Consider the following 22,133-nt stretch of genomic DNA (forward strand, 5'->3'; position numbering starts at 1 on the left):
TCTGACTCACTAGCCTGTGTTCTTGTCCTCTGTGCTGTATTTCTCAGTGACTCAGGCTGGAGGAGTGAGGGCAGCGTGCAGGCAGGCAAGGAACGCTGCAGGTGGGTGGCACCCAGGAGCCTGCTCGGGCTATGGGACTAATGAGCCTGATAGCTAGCCTGGAAGCATGGACCTGTGCTGGCCAGGGGCTGCTGCTTAACTGAGGCATGAACCCATAGGGAGCAGTGGTTCTGGACTCAGAAGGACCTGCTTCTGACTTCTCTGCTTTCTGACTTTAAGCAAATTCCATCTCAAACCTGAGCCTCAGATTTTTCATCTGGGAAATGAAGAAACATTAAATCTCACTGGGTTAAAAAAAAAAAAAAAAATCAGACCAAACAAGATAATAAAGCAAAAGGACTTTTCTACCCCTAATGGCATAGGGAGGCAAGGCACAGAAGGGGGTGGGGTTATAATGAGCAACACAGTGGTTCCCAGTGATCCAGTCCGGAAGCTGGCAGTAGGCATGTGTCCAGATGTTCGGGCCCACACACAGCCCTGGGCTGTCGTTACGGAAGAGGAAGCTAGGTTTCTGCAGGAGGTAGTTGCAGCTCGTGTGCCCTTGTGAACGAGTCCTAAGGAAGCATCCCTTGCCTCCTGGAGCAGATCCGCCCCCACCCCCATGGTCTCTCCTGAGAGTGAGTGCCTCTGCTTTGCTTGTTCACTGACAGATGTGAGAGCAGAGGGCCGTGTTCAGACAGAACGCCAAGCATCCGGCACGCCAGGAAGCGGCGGGAAAAGGCCATTGTAAGTGATCTGGGGGCCCAGAGCCTGGAGTGAATGGGAAGGAGCAGGAAGTGTGTGGGGGCTCCATGGACCAAAGCCTTTGAGGCTGGCTGGTGAGCCCCTCAGTCTTCGGCCTCTGCCTGGGGAAGAAGGGACTATGGCAGCAGAAGGCAATGATATTTCTCTCATTTCAAGAGCATGCGGGTCACTAAAGGGCATCAAAGGTGGCACCATGCAAAGTTCAGCCAAGAGACTGGCCGTGAGTGTGGTGATTTAGGGCTCAGTGTCAGGGGCCTTGAGAGAGCCAAGTGGGCAGGCTGTGGTAGTGGGGAGCAGAGCCAGGCTGGCCAGGTCACAAGCCAGCCCTGCCACCACCTTCTGTGTGACTGTGGGCAGGTCCCCCAGCTTCCCCAAGCCTCACTTTCCTCATTTGTACGTAAGGGCCTACGCTTCCCAAGGGTTCCCCCAACTTGATCAGTGACAAGGGACCAAGAGAGCCTGCCCCTTCCTCCCCACCCACTTCCCTAATCCCCTCCCAGAGTTAGTCCACAGGCCCTGGCCTTCTGTGTTTGCCTGGTGACCCTATTGCAAAGCTCCCCACAGAGAAAACATATCAGGGGCCTGGAGTGGGGAGCTGGAGCTGGCCAGCTAGGCCATGCGTGTCACTAGAAAGGAAGGAGGAAAATAGGATGAAAACACAAGGCAGACTTCTGCTGGGTCTCTCCCATGTGATGTGGCACCTCAGGGAGGAGGGGCACACAGGAGGTGTGCATACCCTAGAGGTGCACAGCTGTCTGCATGCAGGTCCTTAAAACCATGGACTGTGCCTGGAGAATCTTGGAGTCTATGTCTGGTCATTCAGCAGTTACAGGCCTATCACAGTTCTGGGCATTGGAGGACAGCAATGAACAAGAGAGATGAGGCCCCCCTCCTGACTGAACAGAAGGGAGAGAGAGATAACAGACTCATAACAAAGGAATAAGCAATATAATTACAGATTGGGATAAGCACGGTGAAATTAGTAATGTGCAATTAGTAACAATCTGGAGTAAACAGGACTGTTGAGGAGGATGTGTTTACGGGTGGCCAGGGAGGGGCACCTTCAGGGAGCTGGGCCCTGATTGATGAAAAGGAGCAACCAAGCAAAGACTCAGGGGGACAAGTGTCTGGAGCAGTGGCAGGAAAGAGCTTTTATGAATTCAAGAAGCTGCAAGGAGAGTGGGAGGAGGGGATTTCTCTGTTGAGCTGAGCTTGGACATTGTATGTTGTGGGATGCACAGTTCCCCTGACTGTTGACGACGGAGTCCTGTTTGTGGACCCGCCGCCTGGGTTTTCTTCCTTGGCATGTGTAGTACGGGAGTGGGATGGCTGGAGAATCACCGGCTATAACCTGTTTCCAGAGCAAGCCTGTCCAGGACAAGAAACTGTGTTTTTCCTATGGGAACACAGGTTTCCAGGAACAAGGCTGAAGTTTTTCTAGCAGGTCAGAGTGACTTTTCCAATAGCAGTGGCTTCAGCCAGATCAAGTCACAGATCTGAGAGGAGGGGAAGGGGAGTTCTAATCTGGACTTTCTCCCACCCGCTCGCTCTTCTAGGCTGTTCTAGGCACCCACTGGCATAGCACAGAACTCTCCTGAAGGTGACGCCTTGGTGACAGTGTCTATACTGTGGCTTCAGCCACTTTGCCCAGGCAAAACCAATAGCCCTGATGCCCCCACCTCATTACCCTTCCTTCCAGCCCACTCTCACACTCACAACCTGCCTCCTGTGCTTGCCCTACCCCAGCACCTCCCCTGCTCAGACTTGAAAGGTAGGTCCAAAAGCTACTGAATATGCAGGCATATAAATGGTGATAAATCCCTCCCCTTTCACAGCCCCAGTCTCTGCTCATTTCCTTCATGTAAGCAGTGGCTTCCTTGGAGGCCCCTTCCTGTCCAACACCCTCCCCCAACAAGGGCAGGTCCTCTGGGGTAGAGATTGGCATTGACCTCTCTCTGACTCCAGCTGGTATTGCTCACTCAGCCAGGCATCACGGACTAGGACAAGAACTCCACGGGAGCCCACCCCCAGAGGGGCCCCAGGAAGCCAGGCAGTGACCGAGTCTCTATCCTCCTTCTTGGGCAGGGTGAAGGCCGTGTGGTGTACATTCGAAATCTCTCCAGCAACATGAGCTCCCGAGAGCTGAAGAGGCGTTTTGAAGTGTTTGGTGAGATCGTGGAGTGCGAGGTGCTGACAAGAAGTAAGAGGTGAGTTGAGCCAAGCCATGGCAGATGAAGGGAGCAGAGAGGGGCACCAGTCCTGATCCAGAGCTGGATACAAGAAGATGTCCAAGGCTTGTGGAATGAATCTGACGAAATCCATAGCCTAGATGTGGAAAGCCAGGCCCAGGAGAAGGACCAGAAATGGTAATGCAGTCAGTAACAGCAGCAAACACGTGCTGATGCTTTACTAAGTGCCAGGCAGTCTCCGTTCATTCCTCTATCTAAACTTCCCAGCATGCCAGGGACATAAGCACTCCTAGTCTTTCAATTGCTCTCCTTTCTGCAGGAGTTCAGACAAATTAACTGGGCAGCTAGTTGGTGGCAGAGCCAGAACTGGAGCCCATGTGTCTGCTTCAGGGCCTTTGGCCTAGAGATAGTGCAGGGCAGCAGCCCCTGGCAGCTTGAAGACTGGCACTGGGACCCCACTCTACCTCAACCCTGTGCTGCTCACACCCCTCCCTTCTTCTGCAGCAGCAAGTCCCGGGCCTTGGTTGGGTACGGCGGCTCACACCTGTAATCCCAGCATTTGGGGAGGCCAAGGTGGGCAGATCACTTGAGGTCAAGAGTTCGAGACCAGCCTGGCCAAATTGGTGAAACCCCATCTCTACTGAAAATTTAAAAATTAGCTGGGTCTGGTGGTGCACTCCTGTATTCCCAGCTACTCAGGAGACTGAGGCAGGAGAATCCCTTGAACCCGGAAGGCAGAGGTTGCAGTGAGCTGAGATCGTGCCACTGTACTCCAGCCTGGGTGATAGAGCAAAAAATAAGAAAAGGTCCCAGGCGTTCTGTTCTACTAGGCAGCCCTGGGTTTTCGTCACTCACCTGGAGAAGCAGTGTTTTACCTGTCAGGGGATCTGCAAAAAGAACAGGTTTTATATGAATGCACAATTTAGATGTCAAAACTCAGTTTTGAAATATTTCTAAAGTATCTCCTATTATATTGGCAAACTAAGGCAAACTAAGTTATTAGGGTTTTTACATTCTCATACAATAATAATAATAATAGAAAGCTTCAGCAAGAAAATAGTTTCTGGTGTAAGAGTTATCATATACTTCTTGCCCATTAGGATGGCTACTATCAAAAAACCAGATAAATACTGGCAAGGATGTGGACAATTTGGAACTCTTGCATAGTGTTGATGGGAATTTTAAATGATGCAGCTGATGTGGAAAACAGTATGGCAATTCGTCAAAAAATTAAACCTAGAACCACCATCTGATCCAGCAATTCCACTTACGGGTATATATCCAAAAGAATTGAAAACAGGATCTCCAAGAGATATTTGTTCACCCAAGCTCATAGCGACATTATTTACAATAGCCAAGAGGAGGAAACAATCCAAATGTCCACCAACAGATGAACAGATAAACTAAATATGGTTTCTATACATATAGTGAATATTATGAAGCCTTAAAAAGGAAGGAAATTCTGACTCATGCCACCACATGGATGAACCTCACCGCATTGTACTGAGTGAAATAAGCCAGGCACGGAAAGACAAATACTATACGATTTCACTTATATGCTATGTCTAAAGTAGTCAAATGCATCGAAACAGAAAGAGTGGTGGTTGCCAGGGGCTGCAGAGAGGGAGAATAAGGGAGGTGTTGTTTAACGGGCATAGAGTTTCAGTTTGGCAAGGTGGAAAATTTCTGGAGCTTCGTTGCACAGCAGTATGAGGAGTATACTTAATACTGCCAAACTGTATGCTTAAAAATGGTAAAGACGGTAAATGTCCTGTTAAGTGTTTTTACCAATTTTTTTTTTTAAAAGAACCATTATACAAATAGAACCATTTTAAGTTCTGTGCAGTTTTCAGGCTATCAAATGAAGATAGCATGCAAAAATAAAGCAGGCACATTAATCTCTAAAGAGAAAGATCAATCTGTTAAGAGTTTAAAAACACACAGAATCTTTAAAAAAGAGTCTTGGACGTACTACCAATATTAGACATTTAAAGAGGAAGAAGGATCCGGGCATGGTGGCTCATGCCTGTAATCCCAACACTTTGGGAGGCCGAGGCAGACAGATTACTTGAGGCCAGGAGTTTGAGACCAACCTGGCCAACATGGTGAAACCCTGTCTCTACTAAAACTACAAAAAAATTACCCGGGCTTGGTGGCACATGCCTGTAATCTCAGCTACTCGGGAGGCTGAGGCATGAGAATCGCTTGAACCCAGGAGGCAGAGATTACAGTGATCTGGGATTGCGACCACTGCATTCCAGCCTGGGCGACAGAGTGAGACTGTCTCAAAAAATAAATAAATAGATAAAGAGGCAGAAGGGTTCAAACTTGGCCCTGGTTCAGAGAGGTGTCAGGAAACATGATTCACGTAAATGTTTATTAGGCACCCACTATTTGTAAGCCTGTGCTAATAGTTGGTGAATGCCACTTTGCCTCTGCCTTGAGGAGTTTACGTAGCAGATGATATGTCAGTCGGGACTCTTTCTGTTGTTCATGGAAGTGAAAAGTTGGAATAGGACTTTTGGTCCTTCTCAGGCAGACTTTTCTCCTGGTTGCAAAGTGGCTGCCTGTAGCTTTAAGCTACCCCCCAGCAACTTAGAGACCCCTGGGGAGGTAGGAGTCACTACCTGACTCCAGCAAAGACCTGAGATGGATTCTTTGGGGTTCAGCCTTAAGCAAACAGGCTTATCCTTGAACAAACCATGGTATCCAGGAAGGGCCATTGTCATGTGGTTTGCCCTGGCACCCTGAGCCTGGTTGACCACACATGCTGTTGTCTGAGGAAGGGGAGTGGAAACTGAACAGGCAGGCATCATAGATGTCTACCATGAAGGGCAAGATGTGTGCAGAAGACCAGCCCTACTAAGGGAGGTGAAGGCCCAGATGGCAGCCAAGGAATTGGTGACTGAGGCTGGCTTTGAAGGAGGCAGAAAGTGATGCAGTAGTATAGGGAGATGGGAATAATAGGAGAAACATACACGGCTGTTAAGAGCATCAGCTTTAATGTCAGAGCCCTGGGTTGGAATCCCTGCTCTGCCACTTGCTTTTGGGTACATTACTGAACTCCGCAGAAGCTGTTTCCTCATCTGCAAGGTGGAGATAACAACAGTACCCACCTCACAGGCTCGTCTGAGGAGCGTCCGAGGCAAGGTGTGGTGGCCAACATCTGGCAGACATTCAACGTATTAGCTACTTTCATTATTACCACATTGCAGAAGTCAGCCTAGTGGTCATGTCATCTCTATCTAGGGGGCCATGATGCGAGTGTCGAATCACTGTGGCAGTCTGTTCCTCATCTAGTAATGGCTGGTCTCACAGTGTCCACCCAGCCAGCCGAATAACATACTCTCCTTCTCCTCTCCCCACAGAGGCAAGAAGTACGGCTTCATTACCTACCGGTGTTCTGAGCATGCGGCCCTCTCTCTGAGGAACGGCGCTGCCCTGAGGAAGCGCAACGAGCCCTCCTTCCACCTGAGCTACGGAGGGCTCCGGCACTTCTGCTGGCCCAGATACACTGACTACGGTAAGCCCCCGAGACCCAGCCATAGTCTAGTAAGACTCAAATCTTGAGAGGAAGTGCCTTCCTTGAACAAAACCCAGAGCTAAAGCCCCCTGTGGACATAGCTTCCGTCCCCACACCCCAGTGTGCTGCTTGGTGTAACACTGCAGCCCCTTTGCCTGAAGGCTACCATCTTGTTTTTCTTCTGGCCTCTGGTCCACCTTGTCTTGTCCTGTGACTGCTGCCAAAGAGAAGCCAACCTCCCATGGCCTCTAAGAAGATTCAGTCATGTGCACAGCCAGCTGGCAGAACCGTGGCTACGGTCTCCGTGACTTCACAGGGCCAGCTGCTACCCTGTCCCCTTCAGGGGCATTCCGTGGTGACCCCAGACAAGGCAGCAGCCACCTGGGGACAAGATGATGAAGAAGGACAAGGAAGTACAATGTACGAAAGAATTTCTTGGCCAGGCTCAGTGGCTCATGCCTGTAATCCCAGCACCTTGGGAGGCTAAGGCAAGAGGATCACTTGAGCCCAGGAGTTCGAGACCAGCTTGGGCAATATAGTGAAATCCCGTCTCTACAAAAAATACAAAAATTAGCCAGGCATGGTGGCTTGTGCCTATAGTCCCAGCTACTCAGGAGGCAGAGGTGGGAGGATCACCTGAACCCAAGAGGTCAAGGCTGTAGTGAGCCATGATGGCACTACTGCATTCCAGCCTGGGTGACAGAGCAAGACCCTGTCTCAAAAGGAAAGAAAAAAAAAAAAAAAACACTTATTGGAGAGAACCCAATACCGCCTTGATGATACAGGACTGAGTGTCAGTGGCCTGGCTGGGTGCCAGGCCAGGCAGCACTGCAATTGACTACACATCCATTTATGGGAATTACTTTCCCAATCTATTAAAAAATTCTAGTGTTGGCTGGGCATGGTGGCTCATGCCTGTAATCCCAGCACTTTGGGAGGCCGAGGCAGGCAGATCATGAGGTCAAGAGATGGAGACCATCATGGCCAACATGGTGAAACCCCGTCTCTACTAAAAATACAAAAAGTAGCTGGGTGTGGTGACGCGCCGTCTGTAGTCCCAGCGACTTGGGAGGCCGAGGCAGGAGAATTGCTTGAACCTGAGAGGCAGAGGTTGCAGTGAGCTGAGATCGCACCCCTGCACTCCAGCCTTAGCAACAGAGCAAGACTGCGTCTCCAAAAAAAAAAAAAAAATTGTAGTGTTGTCAGCTCTGCCTTATGTGGCCCTGCAGCAGGTTACTAATGGGCAAGAAGCTATTGGGGGAAATAGAGTTGGAGGGTGTTACAGCTAGAAAGGCTCCGGAGTGCTCTAGTTTGGACCTCCAGGTCTCTAGATAGGATAGCCAAGGCCCTGAGACACTGATACCATGGCCAAGATGTCCCAGCAGGATGGTGGGCAGTGCCCACAGTCCAGTGCTCATCCCAGCTCCCCAAGGCTTTGGGCTGCAGCCACTCCACAGTGCCCACTCAAAGTGGCAGATTTTTCAACCATCCGGTCTTTGTAAGTTGCTCACGGCCTTCCCCTCTTCCCTGCCTCCTCACCCCCATGCCCAGATTCCAATTCAGAAGAGGCCCTTCCTGCGTCAGGGAAAAGCAAATACGAAGCCATGGATTTTGACAGCTTACTGAAAGAGGCCCAGCAGAGCCTGCATTGATAACAGCCTTAACCCTCGAGGAATACCTCAATACCTCAGACAAGGCCCTTCCAATATGTTTACGTTTTCAAAGAAATCAAGTATATGAGGAGAGAGCGAGCGAGCGTGAGAGAACACCCGTGAGAGAGACTTGAAACTGCTGTCCTTTAAAAAAAAAAAAAAAAATCAATGTTTACATTGAACAAAGCTGCTTCTGTCCGTGAGTTTCCATGGTGTTGACGTTCCACTGCCACATTAGTGTCCTCGCTTCCAACGGGTTGTCCTGGGTGCACCTCGAAATGCGAGTCAGTCACCCATCGCCCCTTCTTTCCCGACTGACTTCCTCTCGTAGACTTGCAGCTGTGTTCACCATAACATTTCTTGTCTGTAGTGTGTGATGATGAAATTGTTACTTGTGAATAGAATCAGGATTATAAACTTCATTTTTAATTGAAAAAAAAGTATATCCTTAAAATAATGTATTTATGGCTCAGATGTTCTGTGCCTGGGATTATTGTATTGCTTCCTTGATTTTTTAACTATGCACTGTCATGAGGTGTTTGCCACTGAGCTGCTCTGCTCCCCATGCCAGATTGCCCTGGAGGTGCTGGGTGGCCGCTAGGCTGGTCTGCAGGAAAGTGCGGCCTGCCATTTCCAGGCCGTATCTGCCAAGCCCTGCCTTGTCTCTTACTGAGCAAGTTTGGCTCAAATTATAAGAGCCCCCATCTTGTGCCCAGCTCACGCTTCAAGTGTGTGTCCATCCTTTTGTACTCAGACCCTTGAGTATCTTGTAAGGAAGGCAGGGTGAGCTGCATCATTCCTGTTTTCCAGGGGAGCCTGGCAGCTCCCCGAGAGGCGAAATGACTGTGGGAGGTCCAGTTGCCGGTGAGGAGGCAAAGCGGTGACCCAGACCAGACTTTCTGATTCTTGGTCCCATGCGTCCGTAGTAGCTGGGGTGAAGACACAGTTTCAGGGACTGGTAGAGGTGAGTTTGGCTAAATTGGGCACCAGGCTAGAAGCCTAAGGGCTCATTTTAGGGGTTACGTTAGCTGTTGATTCACCAGCATCAGGTGAATTCAAGCCCTGGCATGTGTCTTGGGTGCACCATCAGCTTTGATCCTGAGTGGTCCTGTGGTTTGCCTGCGTCTGTGGGCACACTGTCAGAACTTCGGTGACACCCCTGGCAGTGGTACAGACAGGTGGTCTGGGAGCAGTCATCTTTTTTGGGCCAGCCACCAGCCCATCCTACTCCCTCAGGTAGCCCTTGGTCTTTACCTTGTCCTTGTCTGTAAAGTTGTTTTGGTGGCTGGGGCAGGGGAGCCAGGAGGAGGGAGTGAAGGTTGGGAGTAGATAGGACAATCTCCTAGCTTCCCTCCAACTGAGAAAACACTCCAATTGGGCTTTGCTTTAAACTTTGTGTTCTTAAGTGATGTCAAAGCCATTTCCAGCTTAATGTTCTGTGGGTACCTTGGGGGCCATTCAGGCAGGGAGCATGGCCAGGCAGGGTGTGAGTATATTGTTTCTGATTTCTTTCATACGTCAGGGTTCCTTGGGAAATTTTTGTAATTTTGTTTTAAAGTCTTGCTGCTTTAAAAGTTTGAAAGTGGCTCATTAAAACTAAACAGGCTAATGTAATTTGTTGCTTATGCGAAGCCTAGTCTGTTGAGAATTTACTTTTTTAAAGATTATCAAATACCTCAGTAGGTAAAATGAGCCCATGACCTTCCACTGCGTGGTGAGCATACTCCCAGCCCATGGATAAGGCTGGAAGAGACAGGCTTTAGTAGGGATAGGGAATTTGAACTGTTGTGTGTCACAGCAGTTGACCCCTCTGGACTCCAATTTCCTTTCCTGTGATGAACTGATTAGACACGTTTGAACATTGTTAGCTGCTGCTGAGGCAGTGTCTAGCCCAAGATGGCAAATACATAGCTCATGTGCCTCTACTCCCACCTCCTTGACCAATACAGACATAACTAATCAATCGCACCACTCAGGTTCCTTGAGCCTGGATATGCTGTAAGAATCCTGAAATCAGTGCTCTGGTAAGTCATTACTGATTGATTAGGGTTCAATCTCTTTGACATCTTGGGCTAATCTTTGGAAGGTTTCCAACAACCACACAGAACCATATGCTGGCTGGGTTTCATGCTGGCCTACCCTGTCTGTGATGTTCCGTTCCATGAAAGAAAACTCTCCTAATGCTATTCCACGGCGCAAAACTCTCAATACTATTTTGACACACACATACCGTTGTGGAAGGTGCAGGGGGCAGTAGATGAATATATTTGGGGAAGGCAGGGCTTAGGAAGATGGACCAAAAAAGGGACTTCCCACAGCACAGACCTGATCATTCTGATTTCTTTTTTAGCTATTCACTGCCTAGCACATAGTAGGCACACAATAAATGATTATGGAATGGGATAGAATTTAGATCTTTCTACTGCCTCCACTAAGTAAGTCCTGATTTGCATCAAGGAGAGAACTGAGATAGGAAAGAACACTAGATTCCAAATCTGGAGAGTTGGGGGAGTCCAGATTCTACCAAGAATTTCCTTTGTAACTTTGATAAGTCCCTTCTACTCCCTGGCACCCCGGTGTGCTGAAAGGAGTTGGGCTGTGGATGATCTCTAAGCCCCTCCTATTTGCTTCTTCCTTGATTGCATTTGGTCAAAGGGTCGGCCTTGGGCTGATGATACTTTAGAGTAAAGAAATGGAGAGTTTTAGCAAAGGATGAGTCTGTCCCTCCCTGCTTTGGGGTCAGCTGAAGCTGTCCTTTCATGTCAGATTAATCTAGGACACTTGAAGTTAGCTTAGACGTTGGCGCTTGAGCAGAGACCTGAGCGTGGCATTGGGACATGACATGCCTAAAGTCAGGGCTAGGGAACGCTGACTGCCAAGGGCATCAAGTAGTCTCTACTTGCCATCCCGCACATAAAACGCTGCAAGTTCTAAAATTTACCAACCCTGCAGGCAACCTCTATCCCGAAGGACTCATTCGGTGCTGTGTATTATTTAGGGCAACTCCAAGGTCTATTCAGAAAAACGAGTGAACCTTGGTCTCTTTCCCACCAAACTGAGGAGTAACCCAGAGGGAGCAGCTGCCATTGGCAACCATCTCGTTGTAGCTCTGTCCTAGTGTTTGCTCTCAATGATGTTTACATGTGATCGCCATAAAGCTTGCTGTAGACTGTGTCGATAGCCGCCCGCACAGGGCAGGTCGTACTGTCTGTTTCTGTGCCGTGCTGGTGTTTTCCAAAATGTCTGATCCAACCACTAAGTGGAATTCTTCCATCTCCTTCCTCAGTCTGTACAAGGCTGAATCAGAATCCCCGTTCTCGGGGGCTCTGGTTACCGAAGGAAAATGCATCAAAGAGGTAAAGAATATGAGTGGATGGAGTGCAGCTAAGGCCCTCACCCCCTGCTCCGTCACAACTTGCCCCCTCAACCAAAAAGCTGCTTTGACTCAAAAAGCACCCATAAGATATCTGCATCTGCCTTGAAATCTTGCACTATGGAGTGTCATATATACTCAGGAGAGAGGCAGGGCTTTGCGGGCAGGAGAAGGAAGGGAGGAATGCTCTGAGCTGCAAAGACCTAGTACTCAAGTTCTGACACGGGAAGAGATGCAGTGAGACGTCTTTTGGTGCCTAAAGCCTGTTCCTGTTGGTTTTTTAGAGTGATTTCTCCTAGACATGTGCAGTAGGCCCACTGGGGCTGCTGTGCAGTGGTGAGTAGAAGGGCAGGGAAGGCATGGACAGCCTGGTCCTTCTGCATGGACAGCTCAGTCCATGGCCCATCCTAGGTATAGAGTTCAGTTAATCCCAGTTGAGCCTGTAGCTTGAGAGATGGCTCATCCCAACTGTGAAGCATCAGCCCCACAGGATGTATTGATCTGACTCACTGATGTCAAAACTGCAGTATTTTTTTTTAGCATTTGAGATTTAGCAGCTGCCTTCAATTTGGGGTTACCCATATCCCAGCATCAGATATAATTAAGGATAAGAAATTGGATGTACAATAGCAAAGAAAGTGAATGTAATGGCTTCACTGGCCAAAGAAGAGGGACCCTGTCATCCCTTACCAGTGGGGCAGAAGAAAACTAGTGCATGTGCAATATGTCAAAGCTAGTGCACCAGTCCCTGAGGTGTTTTCACACACAGATGGGCTCCAGGTCTGCTTGTCAAGTTTGGAGGTACAGGGTAAATGAAGGAAGAGCTTCAGAGTTGGAAACCCACATGCATGGATGTGTCCTTGGCCCAGAACCGCCATGGGATGGGTGAAGCCCTGGGAGCCGGCTACAGGACACCCAGGAAGTAGGCAAAGGCTGACTTTGCATTAACCAAATAAAAGCGCTTTGAGAAAACCCCAACACTTCAGCCTGGCTCCGTGTTTCTACACTGGAAAATATGAGTCTCCTTTGGCTGTGCGAGGTGCTCTTCTAGAGACTGGGACAGGGAATTCAGGAATGGGGCTGTTGTCAGGTAGGAGAGAGCAGAGATTCCTTTTGAGCTGTCAGCAGCAGGAGAGCCAGTGCTGGGGCCAACCCTTTGCTGGCCTTTTGTTGGAAGCCCTCAAAACAGGGAGCCATGGATTTAGATCTTGGTACCTACCTTTACAGAAAGATGAAAACAGCCCAGCTGAGTGAAATGGGTTTGTAGAGTAAGTCACTTAACTATAAGCCATCTCAGAATCAGAAACCCCAATGTTTCTTACTTGCTGTGTGACCTTGGGCCCCTGTGTCCTCTTCTACCAAACGAGAATGTTGAATATGAGCATTAAAGTCCCTTTCACCTCTGAGAGGCTCAGATCCCCAGCCAGGAGCACTGGGAATCCATCACTCCTCCTTGAAACTGATTCCATTCTCTGACTTGCCCCAGCTCCTGTTCAGGGTGAGGTTCTCTACAAGAACCAACCAGCGGTAGGTTCAGTCCCACTGTGTCCTGGCTGAGTTGCCTTATCCAAGGAGACCAGCTCCCCGGGACAGATCTAAGCCATAATTTCTAGTGGGGACAGTAAGGAATTAAACCCCTAACTTGGCTAGGTAACGATGTCAAATCTCATATTAACCTTGTCTTTGTCCCCACTGGACAGCTGTTAATCCGAGTGTTGTGACCACTCGGCTGTTTCTCTCTTGTTCTCAGACAATACTAGCAATACACTTGGTTTTTTTTTTTTTTTTTTTTTTTTTTTTTAAGAAAAACAGCTTAGGCACTTTTCACACATTTCTTTCAAATGATTGTAAAACATATGGGGCAACAGGAGGCATTGATCACGCTGCATATGTTTAGGACAGCTTTTGTTTTTTGTTTCTTTAATGGTATAGCAGCAGTGACTGAGGCTTCGTGATTCATGGGGACAGCTTTTCAGATACTCCATTTCATCAATATGCTTTGCACATCCGAAAGGAGGACAAAAATCCAACTGCCCGAATTTGGGGCTTGGAAAATAGGTTTTATAGGTGGTCGGTCCCTGGGCTGTGCAACAACTCCTCAAAGAGGGGTTTCTATAGCGAGAACCCCGCTGTGCTGTATTTTTGGTCAAAGGAATCTCCAAGGCGGCTTATAAAAGCTTCCTTTTTCACTTGACCACCCTTGCTCATTGGTTACTTGTGAAGGGGATTGGTCAGTTTCCACCTCAGCACTTTGCCTTATCAACATGTGGTCGCCATCTAGTGGCCAAAGGTTGTCTCCACCAGCTACCCAGATAGAAGGCAAATCCTTTCAGTCACCCTGCTGTCCATCGTGAACTTTGGGAATGAAATATAATGACATGAACGAACCACCTTTGTGTTCAGAGATCAGTGCAACACTAGGGTCAGAAGACTCCAGAAGCAGAAGCAGCCACTTAGTAGACTCTCACGCAGAAGTGAGTAATGCACTAGCTGTCCTGTGGGCAGAAGAGACAGGAGTGGACCAGGAGAGGTCCAGGTGCCCGGGAGGGGTTTACTGTAACTGCAATACTGGCAGCCCAGCTGCCGACCTTGTTAAGTAAACCTTTGCTGGGTGGTCCGAATTATGCCCTCAAGGCAAGATAAGAAGTTGGGTGTAAGGATTCTGTGGGGGGCCTGGCCATGACCTTTGATATGGTCCACTGAATAGCCAAATAGTTTTTTTTGTTCGATTTTTTGTTTTTGTATTTTGTAGTTTTAAAATCTTGTCGAATGTTTTTGTGTTAGGAATAAAAAGTCATAAACTATTCCCAACTTTGTTTCTTGAGGGATGTTCTGATTCTGATGGAAACAGGTTGGAAATCTCGAGGGGAGCTTGGCCAAGGTGGTATACGCAGCAGGGGAGTAGACTGCTTGGATTTCCAAATGGTTTCTGGGGAAGATGACCATCCAGAAGTCCAGCTTAGTGCAGTCTGCTCTGGAATTCACACCCACCCCCTCACCTCCTTGTGCCATGTTGTTAGCATTGGCTTGGAGCATCTGCCTCTTCCAGAGGCAGCTGCTAATGTTGAAACCAACACGAGCCCTCTCTCCAACCCCAGGTTTCTAAAGAAAGTGTCTGTAGCCAGCCTTAATCAACTGGGCAAGGTGGTCCCTATGGTCCTTTCCAGCATTTCCAAATCTTGGACTCAAATTCTTTTCTCTTGGTGTGACCACGCAGCCTAGAGAATTCTAAGCAATAGGAGCCAGGGCTTTCCCTGACTCTGCGACAGGGTCAAACCAAGGAATGGCTAAACCTGTGAGGTTTTGTCATCCCCAGGGGTACTACTGTAGGGGGCATTATTTATTAGGAAGCTTAACAAGGTAACTACAGCCTGAGTGCGTGAGTGTAAGGCTGTGTTTGTGGTGGGTATGTGTGTGTATCTGCACACATACACACGTCTGTGCCTGTGTGTGTGTTTGTGTGTGTGTGTGTGTGGAATTACATTGATGCATTTATTGAGAAAGGTGCAAGAATTTCACCTACACAGAGGGACACATCTGCTTTGTTATTTATAATAGAAAGCTAAATTTTAATTTTTTAAAGGACACTGCTAATGATTGAGAATCAAGTTTTTAGTTTTGCTATTTTTTTTAATTGGTAGAGGATTTTTATATATTTTTTCCATTTTGTTGGGTTGTGTCCTTATTTATAGAAACCCTTTGTCTGTGAGAGGCAAGGAGGAAACCTTCTTGGCTTTTAATTACTGTGGTTGTCATCGTCCCTACTTTCTTTCTGGTGTGACTTCTCTGTCTTACCTTCTAAATGAGAAAATGTTTTCCTGTATTTGTACGTTGTCAGATTCTATAGTTTCCTAGATAATTTAACCAAATTGCTCTATGTATTATTATTCTGTGAGTATAAAGTTCTATTTTAATGTCTGTAAATACTTCAGAACTGGCTTCTTTTCTCGAACTCCTACTGTGGGGTTATTGTTTACATCACAGAAACTGTAGAATCTCTATGCTCATGTACTGTAAATAGTGAAGTGATCTGCTTATAAATAAACTTAACAAATACACTATGGAGATTAAAAAGAAAATACCACCCACAGCTTTGCCCATTTGTGTCTTTCCTTATTGGTCCTGGGAGCTCATTGAGGGACACTCTGACCACTAAATGGGGAAGAGATTTCAGTTTTCAGCGTCACCTTCTCAGATAAGACCCCGGATGATGTCTGTCCCCCACCTCACCACACTTTTCCTTCACGGCATTTTTCACGGTTCATAATATCCATTCGTGCTGGGCACAGGGGCTGAGGTGGGGGATCACTTGAGCCCAGAAGTTCAAGGCCAGCCCAGGCAACATAGTGAGACCCCCATCTCTGAAAAAGTAAAGTAAATAAAATATAATAAATAAATAAAATAACCATTCAGACTCATCTCACATAACAGCTGTTCCACAAATGACTTTTTGCCCTGACTTTTATAAAGCTATACCACTTTCTGAACAAAGAATTCCTTGTTTTGGTGTATCAACTTTTTCACATAAGCACATTGAATAAATGCACTGTAGGAGATATTTTGGCATTATGGTTCCAGGCAAAACACTCATCAATTTGTAATTACAAAATGGTTTCTGGTCAGAGGATCTCCTAAAGAGCAGGCCTGCACTGTGTGCGGTAATTGAGTGAACTCAGAACGTTTTCCTTTGTGTACTTCCAGCAAGTAGGATGAGGAAGTGGCATCTTCCAAGACTCTCTCGCGTGCCTGTGTGTTATTTCCTCACGTCTCAAAGGGGTTGCCTGTTTTTTGCCCTAAAGCTGTTTTTTGTGCTTTAACTTATTTTTAAATGTAAGATACCCATGAGCCCCAAAGGGTTGAAACATTGGCAAAGAGAATTATATATAAATAAGAACAATCTGGGTGTGGTGGCTCACATCTGTAATCCCAGCACTTTGGGAGGCCGAGGCGGGTGGATCACCTGAGGTCGCGAGTTTGAGACCAGCCTGGCCAACATGGTGAAACCCCGTCTCTACTAAAAATACAAAAATTAGCGGGGCGTGGTGGCGGGCGCCTGTAATCCCAGCTGCTTAGGAGGCTGAGGCAGGAGAATCTCTTGAACCTGGGAGGCAGAGGGTGCAGTGAGCCAAGGTTGTGCCACTGCATTCCAGCCTGGACAACAGAGCAAGACTCCATCTCAAATAAATAAAATAAACAAGAACAGGTGCAATGAATGATTACATTTTATGTTATGTGCAAACTATTTTCAGGTTGCTATTTATTACATAAACTCATACAAACTCATACATATATTCTCCTTGTTCAGGTCATTTATTTTCCCATGCCGTGGAAATTGTTTGGATTTCTTTGATTGCAAGGGAACACATCATGATTTTTTTCCCATTAAAATTAATAGGAATGTTTCCACTTAGGGGCAGAGCTCTCTGGTGTGATGAGAGTATGTGTGTGATTGAGGGCTCAGTACCTGTTGCCCATCTGTTGTAGATGGTAAGCTTTAGGAGAACAGGCCTGCTTTTCCATGCACTGCAGGGCACCGGCCCCATCAATCAGGAATTCCTGAGTGGATCCTGCCCATAATGCAAGGAATAGGATGGCAGATGCAGAGCCTCAAGACCTGCCTTTGGGACCCATCTCTGCCACTTCTGTATTGTGTGAATTGGGTAAACCACCTCTTTGGTCCCTGGTTTTCCCAAATATGAAACAATTTGCTTAGGTGAACTCGAAGGTCCTTTATTTTCTTACGTTCCTTAAAAACAACAACAACAAGAAAACCTGATTTGCAGAAGGTGCAAGGAAAATGCTTATAAGCTGGGGTTCTGGTGTCAATCTGCATGCCACTTTTTGTTTTTGTTTTTTTTTGAGATGGAGTCTCGCTCTTATTGCCCAGCTGGAGTGCAATGGTGAAATCTCGGTCCACTGGAACCTCTGCCTCCTGGATTCAAGTGATTCTCCTGCCTCAGCCTCCCAAGTAGCTGGGATTAGGCACCTGCCACCACACCCAGCTAATTTTTGTATTTTTAGTAGAGACGGTTTCACCATGTTGGCCAGACTGGTCTCGAACTCCTGACCTTAGGTGATCCATCCACCTCAGCCTCCTAAAGTGCTGGTATCACAGGCGTGAGCCACCACACCCGGCCTAAGCTGCTTAGCTTTGAATCTTGGCTCCACCATTTACCAGCTGGGTGTCCTTGGGCAGGTTTTCTAACCTCTCTGTGTGCTCCTCACCATATGATAAATGGAGCTAGTAACAGTTTCTCCCTTGGAGTATTGTTATTAGGATGAAATTAGATCGTGCACACTACCTAGGACATGGTAAGTACTTAATCAGCATCAGCTGTGATCCTTATTGCGCTCAGTCTCATTTGGTGCTAACCATAGTCCTCTGAGAGAGGCACCGCAAGGATCTTGACCTTTTTGTGACCGATTGGGAAGGCTGGAAGTGGAGCAGAAGGAACCTGCCGAAGGGACTCAGAAACGTGGCAGCAGAGTCAGGACCAGCAACATCAATGCCTGTGTGTTCCTGAGTGACACTTATTTCTCCTTGCTACTCTGCCATGTAACCACCACATGTGACGTTCTTAGGACAGGCCTCTGCTTAAAGACCACTGCTCTCAGAGTGTGCATTGCAGCAGGGCAGAACATCTAGTTTGGGAGTTTAAAGATGCAAGTTCCAGACCCAGCTCTCTATTGCCATCATGACCTGCAAATAGGAGCAGGGCTCATGCGTCAGGGGCCCAGATTGATCTGCTCTGGAGGCCACCAGGATGTGGATGCCCTGTACACTGTGTTCTCTGTGACCTTGGGCATCTCCTGGAGGGAAGCCAGGGAACTGTGCCAGGAACTTGGCCCAGCCCCATCCTCTCACTGGCCTTCAATTTCCTTGTGTGTCTAAAAAGAGAGATTACAGTAGATCAGTGGTTTACAGGTTGGGAAAACCATGTGGCTTCCTCTCCTCAAAGCAACTGTTTTAGTGTATTAGTTTCTGCATAACATTCAGTGTGGAAGGAAGAAAAGTTCTAGAGCTAATGTCCATTTATTAGAATGAGACAGGAATGTGTTACGTGCGGCCACAAAGAAACAAACAGATAAATACAGGATGTGGGAAAACTGACTCTATTTTTGCAAGTTGGTGGCAATGGAAAAAAGGAAGGAGCACTTCGTAGATTAAAAGAGACTTCAGAAACTTAACCATAGCTATGTGAGGTGATGGATCTATTAATTAGCTTAATTATGGCAATCATTTCACAATGTATATCAAAACATCGCAGTGTGTACCTTAAATATGTGTAAGTTTTATTTGCTAACTATACCTCCGTAAAGCTGATGGGGGAGAACAACAGAGAATTTAAAAAAATGAAGATTTGGACAAGCGTAACAGAAACTGACTTGCAAATTTTTAGCATGTTATTGTCATTTTCAAATTCTGGTTTATTTGTGCTGTTTTCAACATCAGTTACTATGGTGCGAATGCTGATCAGGCCAGTGGCATTCTGCTAGGTACTGCAGACTTGCCAGAACATACTTAGATTTGGTTTAAAAGAAATAAGTCCTGGGCCGGGCGCAGTGGCTCAAGCCTGTAATCCCAGCACTTTGGGAGGCCGAGGCGGGCGGATCATGAGGTCAGTAGATCGAGACCATCCTGGCTAACATGGTGAAACCCCGTCTCTACTAAAAACTACAAAAAACTAGCCGGGCGAGGTGGCGGGCGCCTGTAGTCCCAGCTACTCGGGAGGCTGAGGCAGGAGAATGGCGTGAACCCGGGAGGCGGAGCTTGCAGTGAGCTGAGATCCGGCCACTGCACTCCAGCCCGGGCCACAGAGCGAGACTCCGTCTCAAAAAAAAAAAAGAAGTCCTGACCAGGTGCAGTGGGTCACGCCTATAATCCCAACACTTTGGGAGGCTGAGGCAAGAGGATTGCTTGAGGTCAGGAGTTTGAGGCTAGCCTGGGCAACAGAATGAGACCCTATGTTGACAAAAATAGGTTTTAAAAAATTAGCAGGGTATGGTGGTACATGCCTGTGGTCGCCACTGCTTGGTAAGCTGAGATGGGAGGATTGCTTGAGCCCAGGCGGTTGGGGCTCCAGTGAGCTATGATCATACCACTACACTCCAGCCTGGGCGATAGAGTGAGACCTCGTCATGAAAGAAAGAGAGACAGAGAGAGAAATTCTGCTAGTTTAGTTTAGTTTGAGACAGAGTCTTGCTCTTGTCGCCCAGGCTGGAGTGCAATGGCGTGATCTCAGCTCACTGCAACCTCCGCCTCCCGGGTGCAAGTGATTCTCCTGCCTCAGCCTCCTGAGTAGCTGGGATTACAGGCTCACATCACCACACCTAGCTAATTTTTGTATTTTTAGCAGAGATGGGGTTTCACCATGTTGGCCAGGCTGGTCTTGAACTCCTGACTTCAGGTGATCCACCCGCCTCGGCCTCCCAAAGTGCTGGAATTACAGGCGTGAGCCCCCGCACCCAGCCCACATATATCTTTTTAAACCAACAGAATGCCTGTTAACTTAAGAAATAGAAGTTCTGAAATTGAGAATAATTTGTCTTAATTTATACTCTTTGAAATCAATGAAAAATCCAAGAATAAAAAGTACATCTTTTTTCTAAAAACCAACAAAAAGAAACAACTAAATTCAATGTGTGAAATTGTTTGGATCAGATTCAGGCAAGCCAGCCACTAAAAACGTTCATGAGAATGCAGGAAGGTTGATTAAGGGCTGGCATCACAAGTTGGGTGTCCCAGAAAGCAGACTCTAAAGTGGACTTAGTCTGCAGGATGCTTATTAAGCAGTGCCCTGGGAACCGATGCTTGGGGAAGGGAAGGAAATAGGAGTGGGCAGAAGGAGAAGTCGAGTTGTGATGTGAACCCAGCGACAGCCTTAGTGGACCCCACGAGGAGTCCTGGAGCTGGAACAGCCCTGCACAATTATCCCGTGCTCAGCCAAGGTGGCCAGGCCTCTCCACCTGGCATGGGTCAGTCATTGGGTGTAGGCCACCCTGGCAAAGGCTGCAGTAACACCTGATGTGGCTGATACTGAGGGTGGTCTGTCAACAGCACTCAAAGCTGGTGGGGTCCCAAGTCCTTTGCTGAAGCTTGGGGTCTGTGCTGCCCATCAAAGCATACGTCACAGCTGGGTATTAGGCAGGCATCGGTTGCATGGGCCAGTGACAAGGTTATGTTAGAAAACATCCTTATTTCTTTAAAGATGACTTAGTAGAGGTGTGAAATGATAAGTTTGGGATTTGCGGGTTTTTTTTTTTTTTTTTTTTGAGTCAGAGTCTCACTGGGTTGCCCAAGCTGGAGTGCAGTAGCATGATCGCAGCTCACTGCAACCTCCGCCTTCTGGGCTCAAGGGATCTTCTCACCTCTGCCTCCTGAGTAGCTGAGACTACAAGTGAGCGCCACCACACCTGGCTAATTTTTGTATTTTTTGTAGAGACAGGGTTTTGCCATTTTACCCAGGCTGGTCTCAAACTCCTGGGCTCACGCAATCTGCCCACCTCAGCCTCCTGAAGTGCTGGGATTACAGGTGCGAGCCACCACGCCTAGCCAGGATTTGCCTTTAAACACTTTGGGTAAGAAAAAAAATTGAACAGAAAATGTATAAAGGACAGATGAAATGCATGTAGCAAAATCTTGATCCTGGAATCCGGGTGATGGGTATGTAGGGATTCAACGTACAATTCTCTACTTTTGAAAATGGTGGAGAATTTTTACAATACATTAAATGAAAGTATAAGAACAGAAATGATCCTAAGCAAGCCAGTGCATCTGGCATTAATTAAATGTTTAATTAATGTCTATGAAAGCTAGAATACTGGTTTTAGCTCAACAGGCAGTTCTCAAGACTAAAAGAATGTTTAAAAACCACTGGATAAGGTATAAGCCAAGCTTGTTCAACCCACGGCCCGTGGGCCACATGCGGCCCAGGATGGCTTTCAGTGCAGCCCAACACAAATTCATAAACTTTCTTCAAACGTTATGAGATTTTTTGTGTGTGTGATTTTTTTCTTTTTTTTAAATTTCAGCAGCTATCATTAGTGTTAGTGTATTTTATGTGCAACCCAAGACAATTCTTCTCCCAATGTGGCCCAGGGAAGCCAAAAGATTGAACACTCCTGGAAGCGAAATTCTCTATCAGTTTTGAAATCCTATGACTCTTTTACTTCTCAGGGTGTGTGGTCTTCCACTGGCTTGGGTCATGTCTTCCCAGGAAAGGGTGGTGCCGTCCGGCCAGCAGATCCTCGGTGGTGTTACTGGATGCAGCAGGACTTGGATGTAGTTGCACCCCCTGGGCTGGGGTTTCCCCCCAGCTGATTTCCTGCAGCTGCTGCAGTGAAACAGGAAAAAGAACACACCAGGTGACAAGTGGCTGCAGTGGGCTTCCCCTTTGACCTAATTTGGACCGAGTTGCAAACTCAAAAGCTGTCAGCGACCAACAGATGCAGAAGGCAAACCAGGTGTGAGGAGAATCACAGAAACTGAGAACTTTTCTCTAAGAAAAATAGCAGCACGAGGATGATGATAAGTGAGAACCAGTACTTGGCACGAGTGTCTGGGAGACCCGGGGAGTGGTGAACACTGACAA

General features: G+C 47.5%; 2 protein-coding genes across 5 annotated transcripts in view; one reads left to right on the forward strand and one right to left on the reverse strand.

Annotated features, from left to right (window-relative positions):
• Window positions 1-15,631, forward strand: part of PPARGC1B (PPARG coactivator 1 beta) — a 126,567-nt gene extending 110,936 nt beyond the window's left edge. For 2 of the 3 annotated variants that reach the window (XM_033180549.1, XM_033180550.1), the window contains 4 exons: window positions 711-786; window positions 2,890-3,011; window positions 6,362-6,516; window positions 8,068-15,631. In XM_033180549.1, the coding sequence (XP_033036440.1) occupies window positions 711-786; window positions 2,890-3,011; window positions 6,362-6,516; window positions 8,068-8,168 (454 nt within the window). In that variant the 3' untranslated portion in view covers window positions 8,169-15,631. The remainder of the gene's footprint in view (window positions 1-710; window positions 787-2,889; window positions 3,012-6,361; window positions 6,517-8,067) is intronic. The other variant, XR_004429987.1, reaches the window with a different exon arrangement.
• A 4,096-nt stretch (window positions 15,632-19,727) lies between these two features.
• The window catches only part of PDE6A (phosphodiesterase 6A), an 85,819-nt gene continuing 83,413 nt past the window's right edge, over window positions 19,728-22,133 (reverse strand). Inside the window, exon 22 of one of the 2 annotated variants that reach the window (XM_033180551.1) lies at window positions 19,728-21,875. In XM_033180551.1, coding sequence (XP_033036442.1) covers window positions 21,799-21,875 — 77 coding nt within the window. In that variant the 3' untranslated portion in view covers window positions 19,728-21,798. The remainder of the gene's footprint in view (window positions 21,876-22,133) is intronic. The other variant, XM_033180553.1, reaches the window with a different exon arrangement.

Source organism: Trachypithecus francoisi, unplaced genomic scaffold (genome assembly GCF_009764315.1).
Source record: "Trachypithecus francoisi isolate TF-2019V2 unplaced genomic scaffold, Tfra_2.0 Lachesis_group2, whole genome shotgun sequence".
NCBI lineage: Eukaryota > Metazoa > Chordata > Mammalia > Primates > Cercopithecidae > Trachypithecus > Trachypithecus francoisi.